General features: G+C 45.5%; 2 protein-coding genes across 3 annotated transcripts; one reads left to right on the top strand and one right to left on the bottom strand.

Moving 5' to 3' along the window:
- Positions 1 to 2,106: 2,106 nt before the first annotated feature.
- On the top strand, positions 2,107 to 10,561 carry slc1a8a (solute carrier family 1 member 8a; the record flags this gene model as incomplete). Its single annotated transcript, XM_080002805.1, has 11 exons — positions 2,107 to 2,358; positions 3,711 to 3,790; positions 6,417 to 6,632; positions 7,206 to 7,248; positions 7,360 to 7,567; positions 7,719 to 7,818; positions 8,308 to 8,541; positions 9,104 to 9,298; positions 9,446 to 9,580; positions 9,821 to 9,923; positions 10,403 to 10,561. The coding sequence occupies 11 exons, from the start codon at positions 2,107 to 2,109 to the stop codon at positions 10,559 to 10,561; spliced, it is 1,725 nt and encodes a 574-aa protein (XP_079858931.1).
- Positions 10,562 to 13,669: 3,108 nt separating this feature from the next.
- Positions 13,670 to 17,729, bottom strand: LOC307237537 (uncharacterized protein). 2 transcript variants are annotated; one of them, XM_080010270.1, is made up of 5 exons: positions 17,348 to 17,729; positions 16,203 to 16,299; positions 14,920 to 15,073; positions 14,674 to 14,795; positions 13,670 to 14,422 (listed from the first exon to the last, which is right to left on the bottom strand). In XM_080010270.1, coding segments are annotated over exons 1-5 (696 nt in total). In that variant the 5' UTR covers positions 17,669 to 17,729; the 3' UTR covers positions 13,670 to 14,420. The 2 variants fall into 2 exon arrangements, with proteins under 2 accessions (XP_079866396.1, XP_079866395.1); XM_080010269.1 differs by having other exon boundaries at positions 14,662 to 14,795.
- Positions 17,730 to 23,893: the final 6,164 nt, after the last annotated feature.

Genomic DNA, 23,893 nt, shown 5'->3' on the forward strand with positions numbered 1-23,893 from the left:
ATTCAAGCTACATTGCAACAGAAACATTAGTGTAACAATAAATAAATAGTGCTAAGTAATTGTAAGTTAGGAGAGGGGGTACTCTCTGAAGAGCTGGGTCTTAAAGACAGAGAGGGAGGCCCCTGCTCTGGTGGTTTTTGGCAGCTCGTTCCACCAACGTGGAACTACAAATGAGAATAGCCTGGATTGCCGTTGTTGTGCAGCCGGCAGAGCCAGGCGGTGCTCATTTGACGAATGCAGCATCCAGGCAACAATCACTCTGTAGGCAAGCATCAGAGACTTGAACTACAAGATGTCCAATGTTTAAATAAAATCTTAATATACAATACTCAATGTTCAATTAAAGTGCAATATGAGGCACGCATGACACCTTCTTTAAACATGGTAGTGGATGAAAAAATATGATTTGATCCACCCCTAGTAACTTTAATTCCAATAAGTAACTAGTATCATGTTTAATTTCTCACATTTATCACAAACTAAATTTCATGAAAAGGTTCAGAATTAAGCGAGTTACAGTCGATTTTGTAGAGAGGTCTGCGTCTCTCAATACACATCGTATTTGTTTACTAGCGGCTCTTGACCGCTCCAATATGGTGGACAAGCAGTCACATAACGTTGACATACAGCAGCTCATTCACAACATGTCAAAGTAGCAGCAACATAGCGCGCCGTACAGTAAACCAATCATTGTGCTTCGGAGTAAAACACCACACGCATCTGTCTTGTCTATCTTCTTTTCACTGCAACTCTGCATCCAAATTTATGGAATTATTCATTTAAAATGTAATTGTAGCAGTAAAAATGTATTTCACTATGATGGTTAAATTTTGCAATTCATTTGCAGTTCATATGCGAGCTGAGCCGCGGCGGGCCATCCGGACGGATTATCTACGTTCCTTTACACCACTTGTGTTATTAGCTGTGTACCAGAATATCAGTGTCGTCTCAATCTGATCTAATGCAAGCGTCCCAGAAGGTCATTGGTTTGAAGCAGTGACCTGCAGCACTATCGCCCACTGTGACTGTAAAACTAGAGCCACTTAGCCTCTTGTTCAGAATGTACACAGTACAAACTGTACAGGACTATGATACTATGTACAATACTACCATCAAACATCAGGTATGAAAGAAAAGTGACATGTGAGAAAGTGATAACATGCCAATTACAGCTTGTGATGATCCAGTCTGTACTCATCTGCAATAATCTGTATCTGACTCTGATGAGGACTTTGGGTTCCTTGTTTCCTCTCTACTCTAAATGCAGCAAGAGCTCGGAAGCGTCTGATGATCCTTCAAGGTGTTTAAGTCCCTGCAGTGTGAGACCGATGACCTATTGGTCAGAAGAACAACCAGGACTGTTTCCTATTACTGAACCTGCTGTTAACCTGATTCAGAGTCTGAATCTAGCATCTTTTAATAGCCTGGACCAAAGAGATTGAGATTTCACAACTTGGACTTCACTGACCCATCCACTGTTTTCCATGAATCCCAGAGTGGCGTTGCAGGTTGACATCTTGTGTGATCAACAACAGTGTAATCCTCAGATTATGGAGAACCTGTGAGCAACCTGCCAGCAAGGAAGAGGATGCCAGCAGTTCAATCTGCAAGAACTGGAACAAACTGTCAAATTGCAGTGACCAGTCTGTCCATCACTCTTTTGCAGGTAACCATCTCAAGCTTCTCAAAGAGCAACATGAGAAGCTGCCCGAGCATCTTCTGCTTCTCTTCTGTCAAACTGTCTGACTGGTGGTCCGTGCAGGTTCCACACATTTCCTCTGGAGAGAAACCAATGTATTGAACTGCAGTTCAAGCAGAGGTTGAGTTGAGACTAAACCAGTGAATCTTCTCAGAGTTCTGTTCTGAGAAGAGAACATTGGGTGACATTGAGTTGGCACCAGTCCAGGCAGGGGCGGACGCCACCCACAACAAAGACAGGTTAGACGCTGTCCACCACGCTAAGCCTATTAGCCGCTAAGTCTGCAGGTATTCTGCTGCGACCGTGGGATCTCATGAGGCTGTGATGGGCTAATCTGCTGCGGAAGGTAACCTTGTGTTTGGCTCCAACAGTAGTTGACATTTTGCCCAAAAGAAAAACTTGGAATGATGGAGGAATTACTGCTGCCTTGTGGAGAAGAGGAGGCACGTTCTGATCACAGCACTTTCATCCCAGGAGATGCAGACAGAGCAATGGGGGATCATATCAAGACCTTCCTCCAGCAGACCATAACCGCCAACCTGCAACGGAGACTCCGGGACTTCTGCAAACGCAACGGCCTCCTGACGCTGTCGGTGCTGGCCGTGCTGACCGGCTGCATCCTGGGCTTCATGCTGAGGGGGAGCCAGCTGTCCACCCAGGTAGGAGCAGATCCGAGGTGTGAGGGGCTAGATGGTGGGAGCCTCGGGGAACTTCTTCAGACACTGAATCTGGGATTTCTCCTGCATCTCGGCTCAGAGGCACAGAATGAATTCCCCATTACTGTAGATCTTAAAAACAGGGGATTCTATGCATCATGGACCTTTGGACCTAACACCCTGTGTTGTTGACCAGTAAAGAGACGCACAGTAGTTTCTGGGGAACAAGCGCTACTCTGCATCACATGGTTAATCCTGCTCTTTGAATACCCATTTGGCAGAGATCTGATCACCATGAGATCATTACGTGACATTATATTACTTCATTGAGCGGATGCTTTTGTCCAAAGCGAAATTACAATCAGTACATAGAGTCATAGAATCAAACCTGTTTGCCTGTCACAGCTGAACGTTCTCTTATCACTGCATCCAAACATGTTTCCTTCTCCTGAGTTTACTGCAAATTCTAACATCAAGATTATTTCACACAACTGTGACGTTAGAATCATGAAATCCAACTATATATTTCCATTTAAGGCTGTCAATCATGTTCTCATAAAAGCGTCTTTTAAGAACCAAGTGTAACCAAGTCTATCTCTCCATAGCAGCTAATGCTAATAAAGCTAATTCAGTTTCCAGAACAGTTGAGTGTGGAACATCAACAGGTTGCTTTAATTTCCAGCCTCTCAGCCGTCAGCAGAGAATGAACCTTGAACTTTATAGAAGAGTCCAGATCTCTGACGGCCATTAGTTTCAAACCAATCAGAGCCACACCAGACAGGAAAGGTCAGATTCCACTTTTTCACGGGTCTGAGTTGTGTCGTGACTCGCGATGCGACTTGTATTGTGACTCATGACGTGACTTGTGATTTGACTTGTCATGACTCATGTCTTGACCTGCTCCATGATTCATAACATAACACGTCATCACTCATGATGTGACTTGGGTCGTGACTCATTAACTGACTTGGGCTGTGACTCATGGTGTGAGCCGTGTTGTGACTCATGGCGTGGCTCGAGATGTGACTTGTGTTGTGACTTGTGTTGTGACTCATGACGTGACTAGTGATTTGACTTGTCATGACTCATGTCTTGACCTGTGCCATGACTCCCGACATGACTCGTCATCACTCATGATGTGACTTGGGTCACGACTCATGCCGTAAGTCGTGTCGTGACTCATGATATGACTTGTGTTGTGACTCATGAATTCACTTGCGTCATGACTCGCGGCGCGACTTGTGAAGTGATTTGTGATTTAACTTGTGACATGACTCACGATGTGACTCGTGTCGTGATTCATGCAATGAGTTGTGTCATGACTGGTGACGGGCTCTGTGTGGTTTTGTCCCCAGGCGAAGATATATTTCTCCTTCCCTGGAGAGCTGCTGATGAGGATGCTGAAGATGCTGATCCTTCCACTCATCACCTCCAGGTAAACAGCCTCTCTGATCAACAGGACAACATGTGTAAATACTCCAGGGGATTTGTTTTTTGTGGAGAAATATAAATTTTTAAAGCTGCATTAGTGTTGGAACTGAGAGTCACACACTGAAGGTTCACAGTACACAGTGTACTAGATATTCAGTACACAGTGTACTAGATATTCATTTGCTGTTTAACCTCTCCAAAGTATTAAGTTTTACACCTGATTTCTAGATTTGTTTTTATTTTACTTTGTTGTTGTTTGGGCTGCTATTGAGGGACACTCCCATCCAATTTTATAAACATTACTGTGCTTTAAGGCTCTAAAATGATAAATTTTCGCACATTCTGCGAGAACACTGATTCACGTCATTCCTGTTCACTTCGAACGATGAAAATCTGTCGGTCTGTCGGTCCCTCTCCGCACTTGAAAGACAGGGTAGACTTAGTGCTGCTAATGTGATAGAAATGGCTCCAGGCACTACCAGATATGCTGTCATCCATAAAATCTGCATTCCATCTCTACATATCATAACCAATTGAAGAGGCTTTTCTTGAGATGTTAAATCTGGAGGTGGGGCAGGTATATGGTGTGAATTGTATAGAGTTAGACGTGACCCATTTGCATGCTTACATAGGGCTACTTATTTTGGCCTGAGTGTATAAAGCCCCTTTCCCACATGGAATCCATAACATTGCTGGATAAAAATAAATCCGGCAAAGGCAGTAGGTAGTCATTCACACGTTTCCCTCTTTTACAGAAAAGTTCTATATGGGGTTTGTTCCCACATCGATGACTGTTATGACTGTTACGGATACAGTACGTAATGCTCACACAAGAGGTGTCTTACATCACACGAGACTAGGCGACAGAATCAATTTTTCGACCATTGCTTCACTCCCTGTCCTAGTCAGCTGCAGGTAGACTGTGCCCCTTGTGCATCATGAACATCATCAACACTGCTGTTTGGTGAGAACTATCCCAGTGCAATCAGTCAGGTACTGGAAACACTGGGAGCTGCCCACTAAATCCTTCTGTTGTGGCATGACCTTAACCAGAAGTGGAAGATCCAGGTTCTGGATTCTGAGTCAACTGTGTGGATTTTCTAATTTGCATCGAACCAGCAGATCAGTGCATGGGAGGAGCGAAAACATAGAACTGGAATTTAACTTTCTGGACCTGGAATTTTTCTCCTCTGATCTGAAGTTTTTAACTTCTGCTGTGACACTGATTCATCATTTCTTGTGTAAAACGTTGCGATCAGATTAGAACCGAATCACAAGTTTAAAGTTCTAAACAAACTGATCCAGATGTTCTAGTCCAACTTGGTTCCTTAGCAGCTACACAAGATGAGGAAGCTTCTGGTGCTAATGTTCGCATGAGAGATGTCCAATTTCATGCAAGACTGGGCAACAGAAACATTTTTTAGACCAGCCCTTCCGGGACGGCAAGCAAGTGAAGCGCTTGTGCCAATGTCCCTGCACAGCACCCCTAGCTGTAAAAGACACGTCTAGTGTCTGAGTGGCATTTTTAAGAAGAAAAATTATTAAATGTAAGATTAAGACCTGTCTCCTTAGAGACTGGACGTGTTTCAGTTTCGCATCTTTGCAGCCGTGCTCCACAGTTCGGATCTGACTCGCCATTTTTCGGAATGTTTTTCTTCCTTCCTCAATTTCTTTTAAATATTTGTACGAAATAAATAGTCCTAAAAACCCACTATTTGTGCTTTATTTGGATTTGGCTCTACCCCTACTGTGTGTGTGGGAAAAGGAAGCGATAACATTGTCGTAAATGTTATCGCTTCCATTCCCAGACACTTCCATCCACAGCCCTACCGGCTACGGTACGTACTAGTGCAAGAGCGAAAGCGGCTTAAGTCAAAGGGCGATGCAACAGCAAACCCTTGGAATGCTGACACCGGTTTGCAGCCACAATGAGTCTGGGGACATTCCAAGTTTTCTCCAGCGTCATACAGTTTGATGACAGAGAGACATGACTCGGTCGACGGAAGCGTGACAAACTTGCAGCTATAAGGGATGTACAGTACAAATACGTCCAGCCATTGCCCCTTCTTTACAACCCAGGCCCCCATGTAACTGAGGATGAATGCCCAGTTGCATTTGTGGGCGGTGTCCATTCAGACAATACATACCAATCAAACCGACAAAATACAGCATAAAGATATGGGTATCATGTGATGGTCAATCCAGCTATTTCTGAGATTTTGTTTTTTTATTTAGGTTATTAAAATATTCAGGGGACCAGCACAAACACAACAGCACATCAAGTTTAAATAGCAATCAAATTCAGTGGTTTTAAATTCCTAAACATTTAAATTTGACCCCAAGAACTTGAACTTGAACTTGAAACATAAAAGCTGTCAGTAAATTTGAACATAACAGGAAGGTTAACCGGTAAATTCACCCTTTTATCTGGGATCTGTTAGATGTATTATAATTAATATTAATTGGAGACGCTTATGTATTATATATACATATGCCCATTGTAGCCGCTTTCAGCAGTGGACAGGGGTCAGCACGGGTACTCTGACCAGTCTGTGGCTACGCAGCCCCATACCCAGCAAGCTGCGACGCACTGTGTGTTCTGACACTTTTCTATCTCTTTCTGTTGGCAGCCTGATGTCGGGCCTGTCCTCCATGGAGTCCAAGGCCTGCTGCAGGATGGGCGTCCTGACCGTCACCTACTACCTGTGGACGACATTCATCGCGGTGGTGGTGGGCATCCTGCTTGTCATCATCATCAAGCCAGGCGTGGGCACCGACATGGAGAGCCACCGGCTGGGGGGCGGGCCTGTCATGACCTCTGCTGATGCCTTGCTCGATCTCATCAGGTAGGTTAACCCTCAACCCAATCCAAGGTCAAGAGGAGTTCAGCACCCACTAGAGGGATTTACTGGGTTACCCCAGTAAATCCCCAGTATACCCCTAGGATCCCCCAGTACCCAGATGCCCAGATACCTTAGTACCCAGATACCCTAGAACCCAGAGGTCCAGATACGCTTGTTCAAGATACCCAAATCCAGACTTCAACACATCATCTCACACACACACTCACACACACTTGACCACACTCACACACTGCAGGAATCCTATTAAAGGCTGATTAGTGTATTTTAGGCGGCTTAGCACTGGACAGTGATCTCTGTTGTGCACGTTGTGATGAACACCAGCTCGTGCTGCGCTCAGAAGCCCCCGCCTCTTCCAACACCGCTCACATGAGCTGTGACCTTTGACCCGTGAGATCAGAGCCTCCATGTTGCACCAGACTGAGGAGGAGGCTGGACCATAGCATCAGTGGCTACAGGAAGTTACAGGAAGATCCAGGAAGCTACAACAAATGGACAAATTAGATTGTAAATATCTACTTTATTTGATTCTAAAATGTTGTTGCTTTTCCTCTGCAGGAACATGGTTCCCTCCAATCTGATCGAGGCCACGTTTCAACAGGTAAAAAAGAAAGAAGTGTTTTCTTGTTTTTATCTTAAACCAACCTCCTAAACCAGTCTAGCTCAGTCCAGTTTCCAGTAAAGCTCTGACTCAGGATCCTCTGCCCTCCAGTATAAGACGGACCTGTTGCCCATTCTCAAAGTTCCCACCAGAACTGTCCAGCCCAACTTTGTGTATGTGGTCCCGGACGACAGCGACCCCAGGGGGCGCACAGTCTACCTGGAGCTAACTCCGCCCCCCGAGGTGCACTACAAGACCAGTCCTGGCAACAGTCAGCAGATGAACGTGCTGGGCATCGTCATCTTCTCTGCCACCATGGGTGAGATGACCTGTCTGCCTGTCTGTCTGTCGATGGATAGAGGGATGGATGGATGGATGGATGGATGGCTAGATAGACAGATGGATAGAGGGGTGGATGAAAGATGGATAGATACAGTAGATATTGATGTGTTCTGTCCTCTGTTGTTCAGGTCTGTTGCTAGGCAGAATGGGCGAGCGCGGCGCACCACTGATAAATGTCTGTCAGTGCATCAACGAGTGCGTCATGAAGATCATCAACGCTGCCGTTTGGTGAGAGCCATCCCAGTATTACCAGTCTGCTACTGGGTATACTGGGACCTGCCCAGTATAACCAGTCTGTGACTGGGTACACTGGGAGGTGCCTAGTATAACCAGTCCAGTACAACCAGTCTGTGACTGGGAACCCTGGGAGCTGCCCAGTAAAACCTTCTGTTGTGACATGATCTTAATGAGAGGTGGAAGATCCAGGTTCAGAAAGTTCACAATTTAAAAGTTTTAAACAAACTGATCCAGATGTTCTAGTCAAACTTGGTATCTCAGTAGCTTCGCAAGATGAAGATGCTTCAGTTGATTTAATTTGAGGGCTTCAACAAGCAAAGTCACTTCTCTTCTACCTGTTTCTTCTCAGAAGCTGATAGTTTACTGTGCTCAGGCTCAAGGGACTTTCCGCAGGTCTTAAAATCTTTGGCTTTGAGCCATAGTCTGCAGGTACAGTAGATGTTGGAGGGGTAACTGGAACCTGCTGTGTTCATGCGGCAGGTACTTCCCGTTTGGGATCATCTTCCTGGTGGCGGGGAAGATCCTGGACATGCAGGACCCCAGCACGCTGGGCAGGAAGCTGGGCTGGTATACCGTCACCGTGCTGGCTGGCCTCTTTGTGCATGGCCTGATCCTGCTGCCGCTCTTCTACTTCATCCTGACCCGTAAGAACCCCTTCACCTACATCCGAGGCCTCCTGCAGGCCATGGTCATTGCCCTGGCAACCTCCTCCAGGTACAACAACCACAGTTCTTCTGGTTCTGTGGGTTAGTTAAGGGTTATTTATCAACTTTGAACTGATTTAAACTAAATAAGGCATCTCATGGAGAAGATTGTGGCTCGCTAAAGGTGTTGGTTATTGTACACAGGCCCCTGTTTATGGTCACATTGATCATTATCTTTCCTGTTAATAATTATAATTTATTAAAAGTGAAGTTATGAACTCCTGTTTCATTTTAAAGCAGCACAGAGTAAGTTGAGTGAACAACCTGAAATTGCAATACACTTCAATTTATCATCGCTTTAATAAACCCTGAAACGTGTTACATATTCAGTAAAATGATAAGTAATAATGGAAAATGATCATTCAAATTAATAAAGATAAATAAGGACAGTAAATCAAATCAGTTGTGATTGCACTAAAGCCATAGATGATACGGGAACATGTGGACATTATTCCAATTTCAGGTAGTTTTCTCACCGTAGGGTTAGGGTTTGACAGAGTCACACAGCTCTGGTTTGAGGTGAACCTGGGAACCTGGGAGGTCATGGGTGTTCAGGAATGCTCTCTCTGCAGCTCTGCGACGCTGCCCATCACCATGAAGTGTCTGCTGGAGAACTGCAATGTGGACCGGCAGATCGCACGCTTTGTGCTGCCAGTCGGTGCCACGATCAACATGGATGGCACAGCGCTGTACGAGGCCGTGGCGGCCATCTTCATTGCCCAGGTCAACGACTACGAGCTGGACTTGGGTCAGCTGGTCACCATCAGGTACCAGTTGTTTCACCGTAATTGAAGTTTCAGATTTAACATTTGCCATTGATCAGTTTTTTTGTTTTACAATTAAGTGAAAAGTCGTTCTGGCTTGAATAAAGAAACAGTTTGTGACGAGTTCCCTTTGCTCTGATCTGAGAACAGCATCACGGCCACGGCAGCGAGCATCGGGGCCGCTGGAATCCCCCAGGCTGGATTGGTTACCATGGTGATCGTGCTGACATCAGTGGGTCTGCCTCCCGATGACATCACACTCATCGTGGCCGTAGATTGGGTCCTGTAAGTCATATGATGCGTGGGTCCTTATTGCTATCTGTGCTAAATGTTTTAACCTGGAACCAGTGTAGAACAGGAACTTCCAGATGAAGCTCCAGTTGAGAGTTAAGTTGTACAAGCTGTTCCTGCTCTGTTTAGAGTAAACAACAACCTTTAAACGTATCTTCTGTTATACTAGCTATCTAACCCTAACTTACTGACTACTGGTAACGGGTGGTTAACCACAGTTTTCTGCTTGTCCAGTGACAGGTTCAGGACCATGATCAATGTTTTGGGTGACGCTCTGGCAGCGGGAATCATCGCCCACCTCTGTCGAAAAGACTTCCCCCTCGGTGCAACAGGAAAGGTAACTAATTACTCCTCCATAACCATAATTAACCCAAACGAACCAAACTAACCCCACCTAACCCTAACTAACTTCATCGAACCCAAACTAACCACACCTCATTCTAATCAACTACACCTATCCCAAACGAACCATGCCTAAGCCTAACTAACTACATGTAACCAAACTAAACACACCTCATCCTTACTAACTACACCTATCCCAAACTAACCACACCTCATCCTAACTAACCCTAACTAACCCTCACTAACCAAACCTAACCCTTACTTACCACACCTAGCCTAAGCGAACCCTCACTAACCAAACCTAGCCCTAACTAACCCAAGCTAACGTGAACTAACCACTGTGATAGTTGGATAAGCCCCTCCAGAACCTGCTTCATTAGAAACCAAATCAGAAAGTACCAGCATAACAAGGTGTGTGTGTGTGTGTGTGTGTGTGTGTGTGTGTGTGTGTGTGTGTGTGTGTGTGTGTGTCAGCCCATTCCATCCTATGGAACCCAGAACGCTCCAAACAGCTGTCATCCCGTTACCATGCCAATGGCGGAGCTCCACAGCCACCAGGGGGGGCTCTTTGATGTGCTGGGCGATGCACACGGCGACCGGCATACAGTGTACTACAACATTTGCCAGGTGTGATGGAGGACCCAGGTTTTGGACCTGAAGACCACGCAGGAATCTGGACCTATAGACCAAGGGACCTGGTCCTAAAGCCAACCTGGGAGTGTGGACCTGAAGCCCACCTGGTGCTCTGGTCCTGAAACCCACCCAGAAACCTGGCGCTCTAATCCTGAAGACCACCCAGGTTTGGCTTCAGCGAAGCCAAACACCTTTTTTACTGAAAACAAACATAAGCAGCTGCAGCTGCTGGATCTGCTCAGACGACTCCAGGACAACCTTGACTCCAAGTGCTCTTCTCCAGACAGGGTGCAGCTCTTCTCCAGGCAGGATGCAGCTCTTCTCCAGACAGGGTGCAGCTCTTCTCCAGGCAGGATGCAGCTCTTCTCCAGACAGGGTGCAGCTGTTCTCCAGGCAGGATGCAGCTCTTCTCCAGGCAGGGTGCAGCTGCAGGGCATGATCCCTAGGGGGCGTGCAGGCATGCCTTCCCAAACAATGTGCTTTATTTTGTGGTTTTGTTTGAACCTTGCTGTTCCACGGTATAGCTTCTTCTCAAACTGCAACCTGAGCAGCTCCTCCTACTTTACATCAAGTTTACCTAATGTCTGAGTAGCTTTGTGTAGAAATGTGGTTCCAGACCCAATGCAGCGGCACACATTGTGTGGCTCAGTTCAGAGACCAGAACTAAGGTCCAGTACGGTTCTTGATCTTTTGTTACTGTCGAGGTGAAAATGAAACCAAAGGAAGAGTTAAATAAACTGTAAAATGTTATGAAAGCAAAACACTCCTGAAGGGATATTTCACAAATCTTCACACAGAAGACTGTGAGGAGATGTTGAGGACGTGCAATTCATGGAGCTCTTATTATACCCACCAAACTCTCACAGTCACTTCTATCTATGTAATTTGGCCAAAGTGTCTGTCAACTATGAACTGTCGCTAAATTTAAGCTTCCACTCGCGTTTCGACGGTTCCAGTAAAAAAGTTCATGTCAGTAGGAAGTGTAGTCGTAGCTTCGCCTTAAATCCGGTCCTCTGCCTCTTCTGCAGACGCTCAACCTCAGGAAAACCACTGCTACTTGTTCAATGTTTTTCATGTCACAGTCTCTGTTTGTGTTTTTATATCAAATATGTTTTGAGTGCTTCTCTGAACCTGAGTTATTGATATGTATTTGTATTTGAAATTAAATACAATTTCTCGTCAAAGAACCGTGTTCTATTTGTAGATTCATTCAAAGCTCAATCCAAGTAAAACATCCTTCAGAAGGAGAAATAATCTAACAGTGGTTTAGAATGATACTTGTTATGTTGAGGAGAAAAGAGTTCAGAGCTTAACAGAAGCCCCCCCATGAAGCAGCTGTGTCAATGTAAATGCCTTCCTACAGTGATCCAGAGATCAGTAGGGGATCGGCGATCCAGGAGGACCTCTGTGATCCAAGAGGACTTCTGTGATCCAGGTGATCCAGGATGACCTCTGTGATCCAGGTGATCCATGAGGACCTCTGTGATCCAGATGATCCAGGAGGACCTCTGTGATCCAGGTGATCCATGAGGACCTCTGTGATCCAGATGATCCAGGAGGACCTCTGTGATCCAGGTGATCCATGAGGACCTTAGTGACCCTGGAGGAGACCAGTGATCCAGGAGAACCTTAGAGTAGAGCTCTGAGGTTCTCTGCTTCTTCACATTGAGAGGAGCTAGTTGAGGTGGTCCAAGGATCTGGTCAGATGCTAAAATTGCATCGTTTGTTGAATTGTTAATTAGATATTATTGTATCTAATTAGAAGCCAAAGATTACCATTAAACCCTGTAAAAGATGGGATGAAATATAAGATAAGAAAACAACATCAGGTAAGTCCAAAACAAAGATGCAAACAGGTTTTAATTCTACCGAGGGACCACGAGAAGCATGAGACAACAAACAACGCAGGTGAGCACTTGCACGTGTGGTATAATCTCACTGGGATTAAGGATCAATGGAGAAGGAGAGTGACAAGGATTTAAGGAGACTGAGGAGACTGGATAAGGATATAAAGTTAGGATCAGGTGGTAAGGTGTCAAGACCCTTCTCAAGACTCTGTGGACTGTGAAGTGTAGGAGAGACCTCAGTTTGTCTATGAACTTCATCCTGGTATGATGTCACACCCTCAGCCAGCCTTGGTTTGGGCTGCCCAGAGCCGGCTCAGTGGCTTGGTGCTGGGCTTTCTGTCCTATCTGGGGGTAAAGAAGCTGAACGTCTCTGGTTGAAGCTCCACCTGGTGGTCGTCCCCTAGGCGTGGGGCTTGTGGGGTGAAAGGGCAGTGTGTTGTTTTCGTTATAAAACATTCAATCTATTTCTTCATTGACTGCAACGCTGAGGACAGCTGAGCAGATAGTAGCTCTTGAAACAGTTTCATTGAAAATACTAGCTACAAAAATTATAGATGTAGGATTTATCCCTAACTAACCCCAACTTTCCATAACTAACCATTCCTATCTATAACTAACCCTACTGTAACTATCCATAACTAACCTTTCCTGTGACCATGTGTGATGATGATGGTGAAACCCTCTAATGGACTCTAATGATCCCAGCTCCAAGCTTTGGATCTGGATGTGTTGTTGTGCACTCAGTCTGAAGGTTGCTGTTACGATCTCTGAACTACTTTAATGTCTTTGAGCAAGACGCTGAACCCCTTACTGCACCTTGTGCACGGCCGATGTGAGTAAGAACATAAACAAGTCGAGCTGCTCAAGGTAGCCTGCCAGCAAGGCGGACAGGCTGACATTGACCAGTTTCCTCTTGTGCCAGGAACCTGTTCAAGACCTGTTTATAAGCTACTGTATACATTCTGGTCAGAACATACTGATCAAAACTTACTGGTCAGTACTTACTGGTCAGTACTTACTAGTCAGAACATACTGGATAGAACTTACTGCTCAGTGCTTACTGGTTAGAACTTATTGGTCAGAACGTACTTGTCAGAATGTACTGGTCAGAACATAGTGGTCAAAATGTACAGGGTTCTGCTTAGCTGGTGCAGAACACTGATCGACATTTTTTGTAGTTTTGCCGCAGGGGGCACCACCTCATCTTTGGATTTGCTGAAGGAGAAAACATGTCGCTAAATATTTCAAAGACTCACGAAGCTTCAACATAAAACTTTATTTGGTTTTTAGCAGCAAAACGTGGAGCTTTGATTTATTTATTATTTTTTTTTTTCCCCTCTATTAATTTACTATAAAAAATCTGACGCCAAACAGGAAACGGAAAGAATCAAGTCAAACAATAAATACACATCGGATCAGATCAGGCTGTGGATCCTGCAGCTTGAAGCTCCGTGGAGCAGCACAAGCTGTCACCTCCAGCAGCTTGGATGGATGCAGCAGATGTAGAGAATGTAATGGGTGGAGTGGAGTTTGTTTTGAACTCAGTTCAAAATAGAGGTTTGGGTTTAAAGTCCACATTGTGGAAGCACCACATGATACCATGTTCTTCTGCTGATTATAGGTCCTGATCCTGATCCGACTGTTTCCTGCTTCTTGCTTCTGATCACTTTATTCTGTTTGGTTCATTACAACAGAATCCTCAACATTTAATCAATTTTATCTCCATTTCAGACTCCAACAGTTTAATATTGGTAATGTCAGGCGGAGATGCTCCACGCTGCTTCTCAAAACATCCAGCACTCGCTTTCTATGCTTAAGGAAAAGGAAATAGTGGCAAAGAAAGCGACAAAAAACAGCAGTAAAAAAATATATAAACACCCAGAAAGGAAGCACTCCCACGTCAAGGTTCATTTTGATGTCAAATATAAAAATTACAACATGAAAAGTTTGAACACAAAGAGAAACGTTCCCTCGACGTCTGCAGGAGCTTCTGGTCAAGCTGATGGAGGAGCTCCTGTGGAGACAACCATGATTAGTACAGCATCCAACCATCATCCATCTATCCACCCAATCATCACCCATCCAACCAACCATCTTCCATCCATCATCCACTCAACAAACATCCATCCATCCAGCATTCATCCATCCAGCCATGCAACTATAATCTATCCATTCATCCACCAACACATCCATCTCTTTGTCGACTGGTTTCTGGTGATGGTGTTGGGAAAAGTGGAGTTCAGACAGACTCACAGACAGACTCACAGGTCAGTAGCTTGAGGCTGAAGGAGAGCAGCAGTAGACCTGGAACACTGCAAAGCGACGAGGCTACATTCGCAGATGTTTGTTGTCGCTCCTTCTGGTGGTCCGTCTCCTTACACTTGGTCCTGCTCTCACACACACACACACACACACACACACACACACACACACACACACACACACACACACACACTCAGTTTCAGGCAGTTCACGGGGGTCTCCCTGCAGCATGTGTTGCAGGACACTCACAGCTGCTTCTCCAGGAACTGCTTGCTGGACGTGCAGGCCTGGACCTGGCTCTGCGCCGCCATCTTCTCACTACGCGCCGCATCCTTCAGGTTCCGGCACGACACGGTGTGGTGGATCTCCTGGGTCAGGTTCTGCTGCAGGACCTCCACCTGGTCTGCAACACAGCACAGGGACCTCAGACCTTCATCACAGCTACTGTCTAAAGACCTTCATCACAGAATAACCTTCAGTTATTCTTGGACTTTTCTCTTTTTTACTCCATAGGTTCCCCGATGATAGAAACTTACAGACCAAACATTTGTAATTTTAGGAAGTAAAACTTGCTAAAGGTTGCAGCATCTTCAAAAGACAGACAGGTTTTACAGACTTGGGAGTTTCAGTAATGTGCACCAGTCAGCGTCCAGATGTGACTGTAGAACATTTCCCACCATCCATCACATCCTTCTGAACCAGCACTTATAAGGACATTCTAAGCTGGACATCGTATCAACGTCTCCACTGCACAACTCCCCGTTGTTATAACAAATATTTCAGGAACCGTCTGGAATTCCAGCTCAGATGTTCTCACACAGTACAGTTTGGATCTGGATGAAGTTCACAGTTTAATGTGTTTTCATCAGATCATCATGCTGCAGATTCCTCCCAAACCAAAACCAGTTGTGAAATATTTGTTTTATGATAAAAAATAGAGTTTTTAGAACCGTTGCTGCATCCTGGAACACCAGATGATGCATTCAGAAGTAGATTCTGTGTGTGAGTGGGCACGCGCGCCATTAATTCCACAGTGATTTGTTCCCATTAGGTGTTGACGTCTGACTCAGGAACTCCTCCTTTCCTCTCCTTGTTTAACAGCAGGAAATCACTCCAACAACATGTTCCTCAGGTTCGGCTTCCTTTAGAGGGAACCACCGCCTGGCCCTGGGACCAGGCGGTGGTTCCTTGGCACTGGTCCTGGAGCCACCTCCTGGTCTGGGAGCCACTTCCTAGTCCTGTTGCCACACGAGGTTCAGATCTTCAGTTTGGGTTCAACAGTGTGAGGCTCTTCTCACTCTGACGCTAAATCACTTCCATGTGCTGACGCGGTACGTTCCATCCTGATGCCGCATCAGCGTTTCAAACGGTGATAAACAAACATCTTCATCATCTTCAGCTCGAAGTGGCTCCATAGCGGCAGCCGCTGTTTACTGTGACTCAGAGGTTGCCGTGGTTACGGGGGAAAATGCATCTAAGAATAACGCAGCAGAGAAGGTCTCCTTTCATGGAGCTGAGCAGGGTTTTCCTACCTCGCTGCACCACCAGCTGCTCCGTCAGGTTGGAGGCTGCCGCAACCAGAGCCTCCACTCGCTGTTCCAGCATGCTGATGTTCCCACGCAGGACCACCTGAAACACAGAGTACTTTACTACTGAGGTACTATGGTAGTACTGTGGTACTATGTTAGTACTGTAGTACTATCATACTACTTGTGTACTTGTATCAAGTTTTTTTTACTGATAAAATCTTCAAAATACGTTTGCTGTGTTTCCTTTAGCCCAAGGTGTGGCTCCTCCAATTCCTTTTTAAGGAACCTGGGCCATGCCAGGCTGTTCCATGCCAGGCCATCTCCCTCCTGTCACATATCTGAGGTAATGATTGAAAGCAGGCCAGTGCCAGAGAACTTTTAGGAACATTCCTATCATCCAACTCAGCCGTTAAATTGGAAAGGAAACTTATGGAGAGTGGACTCAAAGTGGGTTCACAAACCATTACATCACACTCCTTAAAAGGACAATTAACACAATAAGAGGACATTTTAACACACTAAACTGTCCTGTTAGTGTGTTACTAACCGGACAGTTTAACACACTAACAGGATAATTTAACACACTAACAGGATAATTTAACACAGTAACAGGATAGTTTAACGTACTAACAGGACAGATAACATACTAACAAGAGAGTTAAACACACTAACAGGACAGTTTAACGCACTAAATTGTCCTGTTAGTGTGTTACTAACAGGACAATTTAACACACTAACAGGACAGTTTAACATACTAACAAGGGAGTTAAACACATTAACAGGAAAGTTTAACACACTAAAACAAGACAGACCATCTCAATCCACGGAGCTGGAAATGCAGCGCTGCTACTTTAAGGAAAGTGTTGAATTTGGAAACTGTTTGTGAGTTTGACCTCCTTCCAGGAAGAGTCCTCACATTCCCCCACCAGGGTTCTTCATGTGCTACACTAAACTTAACAGATCCTCATACTGTTCTACTATCTGCACAACATCAAACTAATACCGAGACTGGAAGACGATGAATGTGAAAGGAACTGGACTACAAATGCTGTCTGTCTGTCTGCCCCCCCCCCCCCCCCCCCCCCCACAACCACCTTCCCCTCCCTCTTTCTCTGGTAGAAGTAAATCAAGGTCTCCAACAGACTCACGGTTTCCTGGCGACACAGGTTCAGGGTGATGTTGGTGGAGTGGAGATGGAGCAGCAGCTCCTGGATCTTCTGCTCCTGCGCTTCCTGCTGCTCCCTCTCCTGCTCCACCAAACGCTCCAGCGCCACCTTGTCCTTGGCCCAGACCACTTTGGCCCCCTCCAGCTTCTCAGTGGCCTCCTGCAGCTGGGCACGGTACTGCGCGGCACTCCTCATGTCTGGGTGCGTGGCCCAGACCACGATGAGGACCAGGGCCCCCAGGCCCCACAAGGCCAGCAGACCCAGCACAATATTCTTGGTCGGGGACGACTTGGAGCCTGGCATGGTGGAGCAGGTGGAGTCGCTTAGGTTTAGATGGGTCTGATCCCAACACTGGGCTGAACCTCCACACAGCCAGGCAGGAAGGGAGCATGGCCATGCTGTAGCAGCCAATCATTTGCTGACTATCCCCGCCCAACACACCCACCCAAACACACACACACACACACACACACACACACACACACACACACACACACACACACACACACACACACACACACACACACACACACACACACACACACTTCAGAGAAACACTGTGTCAAAGATGGAATTTTAGCTTTCACTTTCCATTACAGTGTAAGCCATTTCCATTACAGTGTGTAAGTGTGTGTGTGTGTGTTGGGGGGGGGGCAACTGTAGCTTCTCTGTTTCTGGTTCTCAGTAATGGAAGTAGAGAGAGAGAGATTGAGAGAGAGAGAGAGAGAGAGAGAGACTCAGTAACTGTTAACATGTCACTGAGTCAATTTGTTTTAATTATTACAACAGTAAAGGAGCTTGACTCCCACTGTGCTACTGTGTCAATAAAAATCTTATCTTATCTTATCTAATCTTGTTTATCTTATCTTATCTTATCTTATCTTATCTTATCTTATCTTATCTTATCTTATCTTATCTAATCTGACTGTAGCTGCAGTTTAGTGCCAATAAGAAGGATTGTAGGAGGATCATTCCACGTTCAGAAAGTAAAAGACTTTCCATGTTTTTGTTCCTCCCCTGTTCCCACTGACAAGTTGGAACTCTGAGCTGTAAAACCTCCCACATCCATGAGGTGGACCAGGTTTTCCATCTCTGGTTCCAAGTCTAGTGCAATGTTGTGCCAGGTCATATGGGGAGGGCTCTGAAACCCGGGAGCCACACTGCCTCCCAGTGGTTCTCCTTGAGTATCACTGCACACTGTCGTGGTCATTTCTGTAATAAAGGATTATATTTAGATTGTATATTTATTTCAGAGATACAGAGTTTGTCTTTGCAAAGAGAGGAGAGGGAGAGAGCAAATGGCAGGACGCAGCCTGTAGTCGAGCTCACCGGTGCTGCTGGTTACAGGATGTACGCATGTATTTACGTGGTGAGATGTGTGCTTGATGTCTTTATAAGGATTTGTCTTCGACTATGTGTTTGGGTGCGTTTTGCTCACGGTTCACAGGTTTCCTGTTGTATTAGTCACGTGTCCTTGTCTAAAGTACATGATGTTCAGACAGTGTTTTGCACCTATGTTATTGAAGAAGCGGACAAGGAGGATTTTACCTATACATATCCCTCCTTTTGTTTATATTGTTTATTTTAAAAGTACGAAAGGAAATCATCTCAAAAACAGCAAAATACGAACACACTCAAAATAAGCAGATATTCGACAGATATATAGAAAACCTACGTCGGCGATTCCAGGAACATCCAGGGACTCACACCCGAAGGTTTAAGAGAACCCATCATAAAGGGAAGAGGTCCGTCCCTAGCAAACTGTGGAAGTGTCGTCCTCTGAGTTGAAGTTGGGGAGGGGTAGGGGAAAGGGATCGTCAAGGGAGGGCGCGTCCATCCGGGGAAGGGCAGAGTAACGGACGGAAGCGGAAGAGACGAGTTTAGTGACGGCCGAACGAACGAGGGGAACAATACAACATGACAGGACCAAAAGGAGGCCAAGACCGACCACGACGATGGCGCTGGCGCAGAGGAGCCACAGGCGCCAGCCGCCGTCCGTGAGCCAAGACCACCAGTCCCATCCGAGGGGGGAGGGCCGTCGTCAGCCTTCATATCTGCGAGAAGGGAGTTGAGCTGCGTAATCGTATGGGAGATATTGCCGGCTGCATCTGGAATGTGGGTGCAGCACGAATCGCCGATGACATGACAGAGGCCACCACTGGAAGCTAGGACGGTGTTGAGGGCGGCTTGGTGTTGTAGTAACATATTGCACATGGCTGTCATAAAGGGAGTAGGAGCGGAGAAGCATAGTAACAACCCCTGTTGATCCAAAATGAAATGCCAGAGGTAGAAGATATTGGACTTTTACAGAAGCTCTTGCCTCAGGAAGGGACCATCACATCCTCTTTCAGAAAACAGTAAAAATTAAGACGTATCATTTACATCTGGTCTGCTGATAACTCTGCAAAGGTCTCAGGGAAATTTCCTGAGATCATGAAAGAGCAAACACATAAAACCATGGATGTGGCCACATTAAGGTTGTCAGCATCTACAGTTGTGGCAGCAGTTTGGGGATCTCTCTGGTTTCAGAGGAGTTTGTTGAGACACACGTGATGCACCTTGGGGTTCTTCAACATGGAATTTTGATTTTCAGAGGAGAAGATGATATTCAGGGTTATATGGATATCATATATTGTGATAAAACATATTTTTTATTTAACGGTTTATGCAGCTGGGGGAGGGTTAGATGTTTTCTCCAGATCCCAGGGGAACGCTGGCCTCCTGTTTACTGATTCGGAAACACTCTGGTGGTTCTGTGAAAAACAAGATGGCTGCCGCGGTGTCTCCAGTCCACGCTGTCACTGCAGCTCAGCTCAGGAACCTCAGAAGAAGGAAGCACCACGATGGAGGCAGCTCTGGTCTCCTTGTTCCTGTCCCTGAGTGGTAGGTCTGATCCTGGAGAGAGAGAAGGTGTTCAGTCTGTGTTCTTCAGTCTATGTTTTAAGGGTGTTTTGAAAAAACAAGCAGCTCCAGTTGAAGGTGAATTTGAGAATTTCCTTCCTGCTGACTTTAGATGGAATATAACCCCAACCTGCAGCTTCACGGCTACCCTGGAACTGCTGAGCAACGACAACCTGCTGCTGTTACTACTGTGGCTGTTGCTGCCAGTGCTGATGTTGATTTTGTTATTGTAGCTGCTGTTGATGTTGCTGTTGATACTGTTGTTGTTGCTGATGTTGATGTTGTTGATGCTGTTTTTGTTGACGTTGTTGCTGTCTATGTTGTTGTTGTTGTTGTTGTTGTTGTTGTTAATGTTGTTGTTGCCGTTATCATTGATGTTGTGGTTGCTGTTGATGTCAGTGCTTTTTTTGTTGTTGCTTTTGACGCTGTCGATGATGATGTTGTTGTTGTTGTTGTTGTTCAGGTCTCGGATGGGGAGAGAGCATCGTATCGGTGAGAGTTGGAGAGGATGTCAGCCTGCATTGTCCTCTGGTGGTGCCCTCTAACAAGGCCATGCTGAGCTGGTACAGGCAGAGACCAGGGGAGGGGCCTGAACTGGTCCTTAGTGTCCTCCTGGCCGCACCCCCCACAATGACCTACGCCCCCCCTGCAGCGACCGTTCCCCGCCCCACAGTGAGCTATGGCAGCGGCAGCCATCTTGGCCGCTTCACCGTTGGCCCCCAGCCCCAGACGCTGTTGCTTAGAGGATCTGAGCTCAGTGATGCCGCTATTTATTACTGTGGAATCAGTACTGTAGATATTACTGGAATACTTTAGATAGGTTAGACAGTACTGTAGATAGTACTAGACAGTACTAGACAGTAGTGTGGATAGTGCTTCTGTCTGCTAAGTGTTTAAGCTACGAATATTCACAGATTGTCATTTATACTGTTGCATAATGCACATGGAGCATTTGTTGACATATACTGTGTGCAAAATGTGCTCTCAGTTAAGGAGTGTATTGTGACATGAGCATCCCAATCTACATTGTGACAAAGGCAATGATAATAGCCAATGTGATGTGCTGAGATTGACGTGTGACATGTGTGTATAAAACAAATGGGTGTGTATCAATAAAGTTCTCTTCCTGCGTGAGTTCCAGTCGGAGCAGAACTGATGCATTACTGTGTGTTTATTCCTCCGCCTAGCACTGGGTACTACTGTCCTTGCCAGCATCGCTGAACAATTCAACTGTGCCAACATTATGCAATCATAATTTACCCACATTCGTGCATGTTCTCCCTGTGCCTGCGTGGGTTTTCTCCGGGTACTCCGGTTTCCTCCCACATTCCAAAGACATGCAGGTTAGGTTAATCGGTGACTCAAAAAAAAATATATATATATATATATATTTTTTTTTGACTTTAGGTGTGAATGTGAGCGTGCATGGTTGTTTGTCTCTGTATGTCGGCCCTGTGATAGACTGGCGACCTGTCTAGGGTGTATCCCCGCCTCTCGCCCAATGACAGCTGGGATTGGCTCCAGTCCCCCCGCGACCCCACAAGGATAAGCGGTATAGATAATGGATGGATGGGTGGCCTTACAAACCAGTATCTAGCTGTATGCATGCAGTACTACCAAGACATGCAGTTTATATACGGTACGGCAGCAGCTGCAAACTACTGTGCTTCTTTCAAACATTCTGGACCGAGTATCAAAGTTCAATACATTCAAGGATCCAAACATTCTCTGATACTTTAGTATTTCATCTCTTCAGCATCACAATCTAAATGAAAAAAATATGTTTATTCAACTTAGTTCAAAGCAGTTCATGGCCTCTCACTCTGTATTCTGTATCATATATTTTCATATTAAACATTGTAAATTTGTGATAATATTTTTTCCAAACAGTCCAGTCTCAGTAGGTCGCCATCAGGATGTGATGCTTATTAAATAATCATATTCAACAACATTTAATGAACTTTGCTGTTTCTAAATCTGTCCACTCTGCACCCCTCCATCCATCTTCTCCATCCATCTCCTCCATCCATCTTCTCCATCCATCTCTTCCATCATCTCCTACTTCCCTCTTGTAGTGGAAAGGTTACAGAACTTAGAGCAACACATTGTTTTTGCTATTGAAATAATGGACTGTGCGTAGCGTTCCTGCTCAATGCAGTCAGTCTGGTAAACTACTCATACTATTTAGTCAGATGAATTGTTGGAATATTCAGCCAAGGACCCACTCACGGCTAGATATTATAAAAGGGTATGTATCTGTGTATTTAGACATTCATTTTTTTATAATAAATGATCTTAAATCAAAGAACTTCTTCTCCAGGGTGATTTTTTTCACCACACTCTCCTCTATCCATCTTCTCCATCCATCTCCTCCATCATCTCCTCCATCCATCTTCCCCACCCATCTCCTACATCCCTCTCCTCCATCCATCTTCACCATCCATCTCCGCTATCCATCTCCTCAATCATCTCCTCCATTCATCTCCTCCATCCTTCTCCTCCATCTCTTCCATTCATCTACTGATTTTTCCCATCGGAGGGCTTAGGGTAAGAGGGTCAAACCGTCCTCTGAATGTGGGTGATGAAGGTCTTTAGACTGTAGCTGTGATATGTAAAGAGTAAAGCAGATCCACGGTGGAGGTGGAGCTTAACACTGCCTTCCTGTTTTGCTGCTTCTCCAGGTGCTTCTAACGTTCCTCCAACCGCTGTTTCTATTTCCACTCCTGGAGGAAACCAGGCGTTTCTCATGTTCCTCCTCAGGAACATCTTGCTGTAACACACCTCACGTTCATCACGGTGAGAAGAGACCGTTCAGTGAAGACAGCAGAATGTTGGAAGACAGGAAGTGACCAGAGGTGGTTTCCTGTCCGGAGGCGACCAGGGAAGAGAGAGGGATGAACTCCGTACAACTGACCATTACCATGACGCTGCTGGGGTATGAATTACTTTATTCCTCCAAGGTGCATTTACATGTGCATGTATGAGGACTTTGTCCTGGGAAGAATTGGTGCGTGTTGACAGATGATTAGGATTACAAAAAAAAGGCCTAACGGTCTGAGAAAAAACTAAAACTAAAAATCTAGCTGCAAGCAGCAACACACAGGGTCCAGTTAAGTCGTTTTAATTACGTATTACAGTTTTCCGGGTTCTGTGAAATGCAGCACAAGTTGCAAAAAGCAGCCATCTGCGTGTGGCTGTAATCCAGGGTTTGTCATTGCTAGAACTCACCGTGATGGTGAGTGATGATCAGCTCTGAGGCTGATATATGAGTCTCAGCGTCGATTTTTCAGACTATGATACAAGGTCTGAACGGTGCTGTAACAGGTTACGAGTTACAGTTTTCCGAGATTCCTTTAAACGCAGCATCGGCGGATGTTGTCTGTTTAGGTGTCGCACTCGCAACTGGCTGTTGCCAGCTGTTACTGGCAAATGAGTTCTGAAAGACGAAGCTTATATAAATTCGGATGATGGTGTCACAATGCGGTCCGTTCCCGAAACTAATGATATTAAGACAGTTTTTCACGAATTTCTGCTCTAAGTATAGATCGATATTGATCAAACTTAAACTACAAGACATCTGAAAAGTCCCAGTTCTAACGAGACTGCAACCATGTCTCTGAGTTCAAG

The sequence above is a fragment of the Zeus faber genome (assembly GCF_960531495.2).
Source record: "Zeus faber genome assembly, chromosome: 1".
In the NCBI taxonomy this organism is placed as follows: domain Eukaryota; kingdom Metazoa; phylum Chordata; class Actinopteri; order Zeiformes; family Zeidae; genus Zeus; species Zeus faber.

Coding starts and splice junctions, on each gene's coding strand:
- LOC307237537 (XM_080010269.1), bottom strand. CDS start 17,668: ATGCCAGGCTCCAAGTCGTCCCCGACCAAGAATATTGTGCTGGGTCTG. Junction 16,300..17,347: donor ACCTGTGTCGCCAGGAAACC/GTGAGTCTGTTG, acceptor TCTGTGTTTCAG/GTGGTCCTGCGTGGGAACAT. Junction 14,796..14,919: donor CAGTTCCTGGAGAAGCAGCT/GTGAGTGTCCTG, acceptor GTGTGAGAGCAG/GACCAAGTGTAAGGAGACGG.